This window comes from Rousettus aegyptiacus, unplaced genomic scaffold, assembly GCF_014176215.1.
Source record: "Rousettus aegyptiacus isolate mRouAeg1 unplaced genomic scaffold, mRouAeg1.p scaffold_m13_p_2, whole genome shotgun sequence".
NCBI lineage: Eukaryota > Metazoa > Chordata > Mammalia > Chiroptera > Pteropodidae > Rousettus > Rousettus aegyptiacus.
In genome coordinates, this window is record NW_023416295.1 from 131,688,522 (window position 1) to 131,702,215 (window position 13,694).

Consider the following 13,694-nt stretch of genomic DNA (forward strand, 5'->3'; position numbering starts at 1 on the left):
GACACTCTTAAATGGCTTTCTTGCCTTTCCCCTGAGCTCCATGATGTGCCCCTTTCCTAGTCTCTCTCCTAACCTCCCCCATCATATCTACAGCCATTCTGCCAGCTTAAGAGACTTCCCCAGAGTACACCTGTTCTGGGTTGGGGCCTCCCAATACCCTAGAGCTCTGGAGGCTAGAGGGACATGAGGGTGGATCCACAGAAGGGCCCTGGGAGACCCTGGCATCATCAGTCCAAAGATGAGGAGTTGAAGAGTTCAGAAAACCAAAGACCTCAGAAACATGCCCCTCTGGGGCCTGAGGGCTCTGCCAGCCAAACCTGTCCCCAGACAGGCTGCTTTCTTTTCTCATCTACTTTGGGAGGACCAGGCCTCTCCTTAGCTGCAGCTCCATAGGGGTGGCTGTGGAAGACTCTGGTTGGGACGTGAAGCATTGTGGGACATTGTCCACTTTCCCAACGTGCTCCAGGGCCCAACTTAGCCCTCAGTGGGTTTGGGAGAGGAGGGAGGGTTGGTGCTGAGAGTGGGAGCCAGGCCCATCGAGGTCCCGGGAGTGAATGCCGCATTGTTGGCCAGGCCAGAGTCACAGATAATTACCTCAATTAGTGACAATGGGAGAGTAATAAATACAGGCTTAGTGTCTCCTACCCCACCAGGGCTCCGAAGATTAATCCAGGCTGACGGGCGGGCCCTGAAAGGCGTGATGGACAATTCATTAAACTCCCCAAATGCCGCACAACCTGGGCGTGAAGGCTGAGTTAGCCCCCTGGGGGCTGCGCCTTTGTCCCAATTGTGTGTCTCCGCCACAGCAGAGCCGGGCAGCCCTCAGAGATCGGGGAGGTGAGTGGGGCTCCCCCAGCCTGGCCAGGCGGCGGAGGGATTAGGCCTCGGTCCGGCCCTGGTTGCCCTGGCATAGTAGCCCGGCCGGGCTGGAATGTCCGTGGTGGGGAGCGGGCCGAGCGGAGAGGCGGGGCCGACAAGGTGGGGTAAGGGGGGGCACATAAAACCGGGGCAGGAGGAGTTAATTAGACGCCAAGCGAGGGAGGTGGGCGAGGGGCCACAATAGGGGCCTCACTTCCGAGGATTAATAGGCAGGAGGGAGAAGGGAGGGGTTCAACCCTGGGGGAGAGGAGCTGGAAACTTCCCAGGGTAGCACTGCCCCCGTTGCCCAGTTTGGCACCTACTTGGCAAATGGCTGGGAGGCAGGAGGCTCTGGCAGCCTGGACAGGTGCCTCCCCAGCATCCCAGGAGTGGCTCTTTCTTCCTCAAATGGCGACTATGTTAGGAAAATGATTGGGCAGGGAGGAAAAAAAGGATCTCTAATTATCAGAGAAGTAGTGGAAGCAGGAATGTTTAAGGGTCCCTGTTCTCACCAACCCCCACTCCCATCCCCAACCACCACCTCACCCCTTACTCTGAGACAGAACCAGGAGCATGAAGCTTTACCCTTCTTGATGAGGCTGCCAGGTTAAAGCCAAAGAGTCTGTAACAGGGACTAGAGCTGATGTGAACGCATGGGAGTGGAGGCTGCTGTGTGTGCAATCCCATGTGCCCATGCTTGTGCATTCAGGTGTACTTATGCAGGGGACTGGCCTTCAGCAGGCCCTTGGTAAATGCCTGTTGAATGAATGACTAAACTTTGATTTTGCTGAGAATCAATGGGCCTGGGCTGCACCATTACACAAAGTGAGTAACCTTGGGCCCTTTTAGTCTGAGCTCCCAGCCACGGCCCAGGAAGGATAGGGACCCCACCTCTGAGCAGATGAGCAAATGTCCAGAAAAAATGAAGTGGCAGTGGTTCCTTCCCTTTGAAAAGGGGGGGTGGGGTGGGGAAAGGCAGTAGCCTCTTGGAAGCCCCATTTCCTCCTGGGCCCCAGGGAGCAGGGCAGCCCTGGCTCCTCCCTAGGAGCCACCCCACCCTATCCCCTCCCAGGGGATGACAAGGGAGCGAGTTGGCGGCAGTTCCCTGGGCATATTTATAACCTGCTGCTCGCTCACCAGCGTCTGCTTTTAGCCCAGACGGGGGAGGGGGCAGAGGGGTGGTCTGTCTCATGCTGGGCGCCCCGGCTGGGTGTGGAAAGAGTGAGTAAGGGTGAGTGGTGGGCAGCTCTGCATGGATATTCCTGCTCACACCACAGCCAAACAGCTTATTTTCTCCTCATTTTGTTATTTTTCTCCCTCTGGCCTGGAGAGGAGGACTGAACCAGCCTGAGGTGTGGGGGGTGCTAGACCCTGGGGTATTTGCAGCCCCACTGACAGGGTTTTTCCAGGGTGCATGTGGCAGGGTGTGTGTGGTGCTGTCTTACTGACCCCCCAGGGACAGTGCAGGCCTGCCTTCTCAGTCCTCTCAGGTTTTCCGCTACCCCCAAGATATTTCAGGACCAGCACTTCCTTTGCTTGCCGAGGCCAACCATGTGTTGGGGTCCCTGGCAGCCTCAGATTCCCCTGGGTGTGTGGCATTTGGCACCTGAAGATTAGAGGTGGGTGGGAGGATAGCCTGGGTGGATAGGGCAGGGCTGAGGCATCAGGCCCATTCCTGATAGCACTATCCTATGGCGACCTCCCTGAGCCACTCTGAGCTCTGAGACCTTAGTGAGGCTTCTCTCTGGGCACAGTTGCTTTTCTCCTCTGTGTGAGGATGGCACAGATGATCATAATCGCAAAATAATTACCTCCTATATAGTGCTTTGCAAATCCTATAGCCCCTTCATTTGCTTTTATCATTTTATTAGTGCATGCCCATTGAGGGCCACTCCTTGTTCTGCACATTCCTACCCTCCCTTCCAAGTCCCAGACCCTGGAAGTGAAGGGCCTCCATGAAGAGGACTTGACCGTGGGAGTCTGTCCTTAAACCTCATGCATGTGCAGAAGGCATTGCACTTCCCTGAGCCTCCATTGGACTCTCCCCATTATACTGGCAATATCTGTTGATGTGCTTAACTCCCCGGACAGACTGTAAACTACTCCAAGCAGGCACTATGCCTTGTACATCACTGTATCCCCAACATTTGGCATGTGCCTGGCACAGAAGAGGTCAGCAAGTATTCAAACGACTAGATCTCTGAACCTCATCACCTTCCTGAAGGAGAAAACTAAGTACTTATAACTGTCCCTGTTTAATAGAAAAGGCAACTGAAGCTGAAAAAGCAAGAGATTTTTGAAAATCTAATTTGGACCAGAACAGGATTCATTGTTTTTTCTTGCTCTTCTTCCAGCTCCTGGGTGTCAGCTCAGCCCAGAGTACCCCAGCTCCTTGTCCTAAAATCAGATACTGATTTAGTTCTCAGAGTAAGGGGTTAGGTGAGAGTGGTTGAGGCCAGCTGTGAACATTTTGACTCCCCACCCTGCTTGTTCTTCAGCAGGAACCCAACTACCCTCTCAGGCCTCTGGCAGCCCATTAGCTTCTTGCTTTAGAAGCTGGGGTATCTAATAACTCATTGAATTATAGATTGGGCATTCTCTGCAGAGGTTTCTTTACTGGAAACCCAAGGCCTATTGGGTGCCTCCAATCCCAGACCAATAAGATTTCTATTCCTCCTCCTGGCTGTCCATTAGAGCTAAGCTGGTGCCACCTTGGTAGATAGAGAGAATGGGAAAATGAGGGCATTGCAGAGTTGAGCAACTCCTGGTTCCACTCCCCTATTCCCACATATAACCCAGAGGCCAGCTGGGGTCAGAGTTCACACTTCCCAGAGAGGTGGGAGGCAGCAACAAGAGTCTTGGGGAGAGTGGGAAATTCTCCAGTTGCCAGGGATCAGTTGTTGCCCTTGGGCAGTGGGGTACTTCACAGCTCCCCCTGCCCTTTGGGTCCTCCCCTAGGGGGAAGTGTTAGGATTAGGGACATATATTAGAGTTTAGGAAGAAGGGGTTAGTGTTTGTCTGAAGTTAAGGTTAAGGCTAAGGTTACACCTAGACCTACAGAGGGGCAGAGGATTAGAGTTAGAGATAGGTATAGGGCTATGGGCAGGATTAGCACTCCCAACACTCTGGTAAATGCACACACAGAGATGTCAGTGTTGTTAGTAACAGAATTCTCAATGGGCTCTTTATGGGAATGGCTAGCTTCGTGATTTGGTTATGGGCCACACTTGGGTTTCCTTTCGGTTATGTTGGCTTAAGTCTAGGTTGTATTTGGATTCTAGCCCCCCTGCCCTTTCTTTCCCACCATCATCTCTAAGCTTCTGGGCCTAGGATTACTGGGGTCCTCTCACTGCCCACTGCCCTGACCACAGCTGAAGCAGATAGGTTTCAGGGACTAATAGTGCCACACTGGGGGCAGCAGCACCCTTTCTGCTTGAGTTTCTCTTTTCTTTGGTTTCTTTTCAGGACACAGTCATGGTTATCAATTGCTATTTTCACACTGACTCTTCCAGATAGGAAAGGCAAGCTCAGAGTTTGTTTAATCCCCATTTGGCAAGGGAAGAAACTGATGCAGTCATGCACTTGCCTGGTATCATCACACAGCCAGTTGATGTAAATAGAAAAAAAAGAACACTGCAGGGTCTTTGGGCTCCTGACCAGGTCCTTCTGGAGACCTAGGTCCCCAGTGGCCTCATTAGGGTCATCCCAGGGTCAGAATCTCAGGGTCCTATTGCAGGGCCAGGAAACCAGTCCCCCCAACAAGGTATTCTATTTAAGAGAGGTAAGCACTGGTGTGTTCTGAATTCAAGAAAAAGCCATCAAGTCATTGATAAAAATAGAGATTTTATTCTGCAGAGGAAGATACTACATTGGTGGGGGCAAGGAGCCACTAATAGCTACAGTGGAAGGAAATACTGATTCTGGTAGGCAAAGGCATCTTTGAAAAATTGGGGAGAGGAGAAGAGAGATCAAAAAAAGCTGGAGGGCAAAAGGAGAGAAGAATGGAAAGGGACTGGGTTGGAGTGGAAGTGGTCTCTGCAAACCAGGCTGGAACCCAGTACAATAAATAGTTTTATTTACAACAACCAAACTCGTGGCTTTGTACCCACGTTGCAGTGCAAATTATTTACACACTGATGAGGAGGCAGGACAGGAAAGGGTAGGAGGTGGCTGAGGGAGGCATGGCTCACAGCTGTTCAATGGCTCCACTTCAGAGGCTGGGAGATTGGGGTTATTTCTGCTGGGTCCCCCAACCTCATTTTCCACATCACCACAGCTGCAGCTGCCCTTTCACCCTGGAACCTCGCGCTTCAGCTGTAGGTGGGGAAGAGAAAGGCCCTGATGCCCAGGTGTGTGTTCAGGTTCTGTTCCCTTGACAGGAGAATGGGAAGGGGCATGTGGAGACCTGGAAAAAACAGAGGAGAAGGGGGAGGGAGAGGAGCAAGGAGGTCACTGGCGCGGTGGCGGAGGCTAAGCAACACCGTCTGGAGCTGACCCCCCATGTGGGAGGGAATGAATCCTTCTCTCACCTCCTGGCCAAGCAGGGGGCAGTGCAACCGGGTCTCCCGCGGAGAGGGAGGGAGGTAGGTCGGGGCAGGTCCATCAGGATGGCAAGAGGGTTCGTGTTGCCCCAGGCAAGTGGTTTTAGGAGTCCCCAGGTAGGAGGAGGTGGGAGAAATTATCGAATATGTATGAATCTCAGAGAGTGTGGCTGGACGGACTGGGTGGGCGCATATCAGGATTACAGGTGCCAGCGAATCTGCCTGGGGGCGGGGAGAGGGGAACTCGAGGAGAACGCTCATGGGGGCGAGTCCGCGCAATGCTTCACAGGCACTCGTGCAGGACGCGCGTGTGCGTGCAGTTGCGGCAGCTGACGTGGCAGCACCAGTGGAAGGTGCAGTTGCAGCGTTCAGTGACGCGCTGCGTGCGCGTGCGGTGGCCTCGGCCGCAGCAGAGCAGCTCGCAGCCATCCAGTGCGGGAGACGAGCTGTTGCAGGCGCGCCCCGCCGTGCCCGCTGTACCCAGGCGTCCACTGTATGTGCAGAAGTTGGGCGATTTCTCGAAGTAGACGAGGTCGTGGGGGGAGGGCGGCTTGTGCGCGGGGTCTTCAGGCTCGAGGCGCAGCAGCTCCGCGCGTGACGCGCGGTTGCTGCCGCGGTTGCCGTAGAGGACGCGCGAGGCGCCATCGAAGCGGTCGCGCAGCACGTCGCCCACCGCGCGCAGCGTGGGTAGCCGCATCCAGCACGTGCGCACGGTGCAGGAGCCCGACATCCCATGGCACTTGCACTCCTGGCGCATCTCGGAAAACACGGTCTGAAGGGAAGAGAGAAGAAAGGTTGTCCCAGGGCACTGCCAGAGCCAGAACCACCATCCCAGATACCGCCCCCTCCTGGACGCCACTGGGACGTCAGTAAAGATTCAGGTCTAGCGGAGCCCAGGGGGAAAGGAGGCAGGAAATATCCCGCAGAGATTTGAACACCAGGCCCAACTCTGCTCCACTCTCTTGGCCCCTCAGACTTTTCTTTTCTTTTCTTTTCTTTTCTTTTTTTTCAGCCTTATTTTTTGAATCTGTACGATGGAGTCGCTGTAAGCAGTGTGTTCTACGGGTTGCATGACTTCTAACCTCTTCGGTTCTACCTAACCTCCTCGGTTCTACCTGACCTCTTCAGTTCTACCTGCCCTCAGCCCAGGCATCCCTTTGCCCTCAGCCACTATCTTTTCCATTCTCTGGCTTCCTTCCAAGCCTACCGCTCCCTCAGGACGCCCTCTAATGTTTCCCTACCCTAACCCCTGGCCTTATCACTGACCGTTACTTCCCAAGTCCGATGTTAGCCCCTGCGCATACTCTGCCTTCGCGTATGGGCCTCTCAAACCCGCTCACCGTGCGTCCCGCCTCGTTGTTGTGAAGGTTCATGAGGAAGCGCAGGTCCCGCCCCTTCTCTCCGGAATCCACGAACTCCCGGCCGAAGAGGCGGCCAAAGTCGATATTGTCGCTGCAGCCCCCCCAGTGCCAATCGGGGCCACCAGGGCCGCGCCGCCGGTAATCACACGTGCAGGACTCGATGGAGCCCTCCGAACAGGAGCGCGCCACCGAATGGGTAACCCCAGCGGAGGTGATGGCGAAGATAAATGCTGTTTCCCGACAACCTGTAGGGGAAGGAAACGAAGATCAACGAGGGGGCACGCGGGGTGCAGCCAGCACCCGCAGTGGAAGGCTTAGGAGCCTTGAGTCCCACGCCCCATTTCCGCCCCTAGAGTCCCGAGAGTCAGGCGGCCGGCTGTGTTGGGAAGCTTGGTCTCTTAGGGAAAGCACTGCATGGGCACGCAACCACGTCCACGCTTGTAATCACGCGTTACCGAGACTGCGCGCATTTTGGTTCCTCGGTGGAAGTGGGGCAGCCTCAGAGAGACAAACTGAAAAGAAGGGAAGTGAACAGCTCTGCACCGCCAAGACCTCTCCAAAGCCCAAACTCGGCCCCTGTCTGCGATGCAAGTCTTGCGGGGCTGGAGGCAAGACGCACTACTGCAGAGAGCAGCTTCTCAGGCGCCTTTGAGAGGGGCTAGGGAAAAGCGGTGGTCGGCCAGTGCCCACGACTCAGAACTCCCTTTCTATGAGGCAGTGGCTCAAAAAAGTTAAGCTTCATGCCCAGAGTGCACGGCTTGAAAGCGTCTGGTAGACCGAGTCTGCTCCAGAACTGGCGCTGGGCATAAAGCTCTTGGCAGGTTGATCGTGTGATTTTGCAGCAGCTCGGACATCTTCCCTGCATTCGCCCACCCATGCCCTGGGGGTGACCCCGCGTTCCCTTGGTCCCGGAAGCGTCACATTCCTGGGTACCCACCTCGGTTGACGATCTTGCCGAAGAGGTGCGGCCCCGATGCCGTGGGGCAGTTCCAGCGGCGGTTCCGGAACTGCCACTTGCACTCTCGCACAGCGCTCTGCAGCCCCCCGCTCACACTGTGCAGGATCCCTGGGTTCTGGCGGATTAGTCGCCGCTGTTTGCGGCTCAGCAGCTGCAGACTGGGTTCGAGCACCAGTTGCAGACTTTTGGAGTCGGTCAGTAGGTTCGTGGAGGAGGCTACGTTCACGATGCCCCTGGTGAGACCCATGATAGCTCAGGTTCTGGAAGGGGACCTGCACCCTAACCAGAAAGGTCGTGCCCATTCTGCTCTCTTCCTAGGTCTATTTGCCCCGGAAGAACGGCAGGAGATCAATAATAAGGTAGTGACTCTGGGCTCCTGGGCTCACTTGAAAGGACTTTTGTGTGCCCAGGAGTCCTAGGGCCACTTGGTGCCCTAGTTCCGGGGACTAGACAGGGGAAGCGTGGGGAACTCGGAAACTAGATGTCCACCTTGGCTCTCAGAGGCTGCTTCCCGCAGCCTGGGGAAGAAATCCTGGCCTGCAGTCCATGCCCACCCAACGCGTGCAATTCTTAGGAGGTCCCACCCTCTTCTTGCCTCCTTTCTAAGCTCATGCCTGGCCCTTCGCTTCCCGAAGCAGGGAAACCTGTGGTGTGGCTACCGCCGTGAGGCTGGATTTGGGGCTCAAGGAAGAAGGGCGGTGCTAGATGGGAGTGGGCTCCCTGCCTGGAGTATTGTGGGTTGCCACAGCCGGACCATTCACCCCACTTCAATGGAGCTGGATTCTCTGGAGTAACTCCGCTCCAGAGCGCCCCTCGGTGTCTCGGAGGGAAGTCTGAGCGCTGGAGGGAGCCTGTCTGCGAATGGATCCCAGAGCGTGGGAGCTGGATAGGGCTGGCCCCTGGCTCTGCGCCCCGGGACAAGTGGCGACCCCGCACCAGCTCACTTACCACCATCGGCCACTGCTGTTGGCGGCCAGGGCTGCAGGCAGAGCGGCCAGCGCCAGCAACAGCGTAGCAGAAAACCAACCGGGCAGCAGCGCCCAGTGCCCCATGGCCCGCCCGGCCTTGCCCGCTCTGTGCTGCAGTTCGGGCGGCTTTGGCTGCTGCCCGCGACGGTGGGACGCGACGCGGCGGTGGCGGCAGTGGCGAGAGTTCGCAGTCTGGCTCTAACAGCCCTGGGGGCGGGCGGCGGGCTGCATGGCTCGCGGTCCCAGCTGGTGGGCTGAGGCAGCCACGGCGGGCGGCACCGCCTCTTATAGTTGCGGCGCTGGCTGAAGTGACGATAGGAGGCTGCCCTGCCGGGCCGCACTGTGGCACCAGGGCACACCGGTCAGGGGCGCAGACAATGGGCAGCGAGCGGGCCGTGGCTCCCGCCCGTCTGAGTCGAAAGATGACGGGCTGACCGTCGGGGCTCACCCCCGCCCCCTGCACAGTGGCTCCCGCCTCCGGGCCTGCACTGGCCGCCGACCCCTCCCCTTAGGACGCCCTCCCACGCGCGCCCGCCTCACTCTTCTTCGCGTCCGGAGCCCGTCGGAGACCAGTGTCCGCCAGGGGGCGCAGCGACAATGTGCTCTCTGGATTTTTCGTGAGAATTCGCAGGAGCCCAGGCGCTTTGCCGCCTGCCTTGAGGCTGTCCCCCCGACGTCACCCAGGGGCCTCTCCAGCGTCCCCTCTCTCCCCCATCCTGAGTGGAGGAAGGAAAGCTGTGGTTCTGGGCAGCGACTCCGGAGACGCCTTCTCTCTCAGGAACCCCCGACGGCTGGATAGGGACGGAAAAGGGGAAGACTGGGAGTGGAGGCGGGGCTGTGGTCAGGGAAATCCCGGGGGTGGGTTGGGGGGTGAGTTGACCAAAACAGAGCTGAGCCAGGAAGAGAAACCTGAGGAAGCGACAGTTTGCGCTTATGGAACAGAAGGTGCACACTAGTGGCTGTGTCTATGTAGTGTGTGTGTATAAGTGGGACAGTGTAAATGAGAGTGTATGTGAAAATATGTGAATTCATTCTGAGTGTACACACTCATGTGTATCCTTGTGTGTAGAAATTCCATGTTTTAAGGAGGGATGTTGGAAACGTCTAAAGAATCTTGGAATTTGGTTCAGGTCAGAAGGAATCTTTTCACAGTCACCACCTGGGGCAGTGCATCATCTATGTGTGGGAAGGAGGTGGCAGCTACTATCAGGATAAACCTGGTTGACTGAGGGACAGAGAATGTCTAGGACTATGTGGGGGTGGGTGTATGAGTGTGGGGAGGAGATTAAATATGCATATGTGTCACTCTCACCCTGTGTGCCTCGCATCATACTATGATGTGTCACCCTGTGGCATGTGTCAACCTGTGCATGCCACTGGGGGAGGAGGCTGAGCCAGCAACCACGGTAATATCAAGATAGACAAGGCCTGGAGTGGCTGAATTTCTGAGGACAAGGCAGATAGGAAGGGCAATGGAGTAGATGTCAGGTGTGTATATAGTGGAGGGGGCGGGGAGGACTGAGAAGAGAAGGGCCGCTGGCTAAACTGTACCCGGAATAGGGAACTTGTGCCTCCATATGTTTGGTTCTTTTTGGATTTTTCTGCCAAGTTTCTATCTTTCTCCCCAAACTCTGAATCTCTCTACTCTCACCACTCCAGAGTGCCAAGAGCACCTGCAACCATCTCCTCTGTTATACACTTTTCTCTTCCCTCTCAGGAACTCCAACTCAGCTTCAAGGTCGTCTTGGCCTCTTATTAAAGAAGTGGCTGTCATTGCCTATGTAGGACATAGTTACCAGTGCCAGCCTGGTTATTATGCCCCACCAGCACACACAGATGTCCCCTGGAAGGCAGGAGGGTCTCCTCCTTTATATCTTTGACCATTTTACAGAGGAAAAACCAACTCGTAGAGCCAGGCTACAACCCAGACCATTTTGACACAAGGTTCAGGCCCTCTCCACCTGACCAGCTGCTTGTGAGTGTGCAGTAATAACAGACTGTGGCCCTTCTCAGAAAAAAAAAAAAATGATTGTTAGGAACTTTCTACCTCCCTTTTGGATTCTTTCTTTTTCATGTCCCTTGTCTTTAGGATGTATTCTGACTGAGTAATGTGCCCAGGCTTGACCCTAAAGAGTTCCAAGTCCCATAAATGACCAGGCCTCCCCTCCAGGGCAGGGAAATCACTCTAAAGAATAAACGCCTGCTAAGTTTAAAAAATCTTCCTGGGGCAAGTGCATTTTAAGTGAGATGTGTATTAACTCAAATGAAGCTTGATAGAGGTTATTTTTGAGGGAAACAAACCTTTGTAGGCCCTTCGCCCAGCCCAGTGTACCCAGTTCCTCTAGGGAGTCAACCCCGAGGGACCATATGTACTGGCCCTGCATCCTCCACAGGTCCAAAGCGAGTAGTCTTTGCAGAGGGCGCCAAGCACGGATGGATCAATAAATAGTGTACCATGGGCCACTTGTCCTTTGTTCCTTAGATCTTGTTCCTCACTGGGGCCTGGGTCAAGCCTTTTGGTCTGGTTGATTGATAAAACCCCTTGGAGGTGAGAGGTGGGCCACAAGACAGGAAAGCTTTGTCTGTACCCATTGGTAAAAGGCAGAGGTGGGGTGAGGGAAGAAGGAGCCAGTATCCTTTGTTCCACCATTCCACCTACCAGGAGTAGTGGGAAAGAGTGGGAGGGCTCCGGGTCTGGGTCACATTATGTATGACCTAGCCCAAATTTCTATTTAGATCAAATCATTACTCTGTCAATTGTCTTCTATTTCTTACCTGCATCAACTTACCTCTTTACCAGATCACACCAATCAGCATATAAATATGCTATAATATCTCCTATCTAAAACCGTCCAAAACTTCATTTGACTCCACATTAGCACCCAAGATTACCCCATTTGTCTGCTCTCTTTTACTGCAGAACTCAAAAGGTTTGCTTTAAGCACTAGCACCAATTTATTTTTTTATTCTATCTTTGCACCCTAACCCTACCTTTGAACCCACTATACCTCCTTATCAAAATCATCCATGACCTCCATGTTGCTCTATAATCAACTCTCAGTGCTCACCCTAATCAACCTTTTGGGAATGGCAGGCAGAGTTGAACACTTCCTCCTTCTTGGAATATTCTCACTTGTTTTCTGGAACACCATTTCTACCTCCTAGGCTACTTGCCTTCTCAGTCTCCTTACCTGGTTCCACCTTTTGTAACCAATGTACTCGATTTCTAAACTAAGTTGGGACTGTACCTCAATTCAGTCTGGAACTCCTTCTCAGTCTATACTCACTCCTTTGATGAACTAGTCAGTCATATGCTCCCTAATGTATATCTTTGGCCCCGGACTCTGAACTTACACATTTAACACTTGAGTAAGCATCTCAAAATGCACATGTCCAAAACTGAATTCCCAATTGTTTCCTTGCCCTAACCTGCTCTGTCATCAGTCATGCCCATCTCAGTAAATGGCAACTCCATCCTTTAGTTGCTTGAGAAAAGAATTTGAGTAATCTTTGACTTATCTGTTTTATACTGCACCATCAAATCAATCAACACACCCTATCCTTCTTCAAAATATTTCAGAATATAATCTATTATTGCCACCCTACTGCTGCAATATTTGTCAGAGCCAACATCACTTCTCTCCTGTATTCTTGCAATAGGCTCCTCACAGTTCTCCCTTCTTCTATGCTTACCCTACCCCTACAATCTATTCTCCACACAGCAAACAGAGTCATTCTTTCTAAAATAAAAGTCAGATTATTTAATTCCCCTGCTCAAAATTGTCCAGTGATTCCCCATCTCACTCAAAGGAAAAGGCAAACCCTTTACAGTGGCCTACAAGATCCTATATGATCTGACCCTACTCCTTCCTTGTCTTCTAACCTTATTGCCTGCCACTCTGTCCCTGGTGGGTTCCTCCCTCCAGCTACACTGGCCTTCTTGCTAATTCCTTGAACATACCAAGCAAGCTCCTGTCTCAGGACCTTTGCACTTGCTCTTCTGTCTTGCAGAATGCCTTTCCTCAGATATCTCCATGGGTTTGTTCCCTCACTTCCTTTTCCCTCCCTCTATACAAAATGGAATCCCACTACTTATCTCCTTTATCCCACTTCATTTTTCTCTGTTTCCCTTTTGACTACGAATAACTTTAAGGCCTTGAGGTAGAAAATCTGTAGCAAATCACCCCCCTGGAATGGCAACAGGGGAGAGAGATGTCAGAGGAGAAAGGGACTTTACCTTGATCTTGGGGTCTGAGGAGGAAGCAGGGGACCGGGGCTGAGTTTATGGGCAGAGGAACCTATCTTTCTTTGAAACACCAGCAGGCGGCACTGCCTCCCTTGGACTGGGAAGGCACCAGCCTCTGGTAGCAAAGAGGGCAAAGTTCTCTCTATGGTAATCTGGCAGACTTGCTGGGGTGAACTGCTGTATGTGGGGAGCATCCTGAGAGTCTAGTGCAGGCGGGCTGCAGACCCCTTTGCTGCCTCCAGGTGGTGGCCTATTGTGCTGCAACAGAAAGCATGAAAGGCGGAGGGTGGGCAGTGCTGCTGAGCTCACCGCTGCAGGCGCATCCGTCCCTCCAGGGCCTATAATTTGGGTTCCCTGGGCCTGGCCACCCCTATCAGCGGCTCAGCAATAGATGACTCACCCGGGACCCTGAGCCAAGGCAAACACAGCGGGAGGAGAAGGAGGTTCCTGAGGCTGCTCTCAGCTTTAGCCACCGCCTCAGTTGCTTGATCCCCCAATCTCCAGGGGCCCGCATGATTTTCTTTGACCCCCGCCCTCTAGGGCCCCAGTATTCTTTCCAGATTGTGTCTGCTACATGCTCCATCCCTACGATAGGAAAGAAGCCCTCCACTTTTCTCATCAAGGGGAAGGGGAACTGGCTTGTTCCCACTTGCTCCCTGAAGTAAGGACAGCCCCTCACTTTCCCCTCCAGTCATGGCCCCAACCCTTGTTGAGGTCTCTCTGGTTCCCGCCCCTCCCCTTTTTTGGAGCTGGCCGAATGCT

General features: G+C 54.0%; 1 protein-coding gene across 1 annotated transcript; it reads right to left on the minus strand.

Annotated features, from left to right (window-relative positions):
- Positions 1-4,681: 4,681 nt before the first annotated feature.
- On the minus strand, positions 4,682-9,098 carry WNT1 (Wnt family member 1). Its single transcript, XM_016151858.2, has 4 exons — positions 8,667-9,098; positions 7,698-7,951; positions 6,740-7,005; positions 4,682-6,171 (listed from the first exon to the last, which is right to left on the minus strand). Exons 1-4 carry the CDS (start codon positions 8,768-8,770, stop codon positions 5,683-5,685), a joined length of 1,113 nt encoding a protein of 370 aa, XP_016007344.1. The 5' UTR covers positions 8,771-9,098; the 3' UTR covers positions 4,682-5,682.
- Between the last annotated feature and the right edge of the window lie 4,596 nt (positions 9,099-13,694).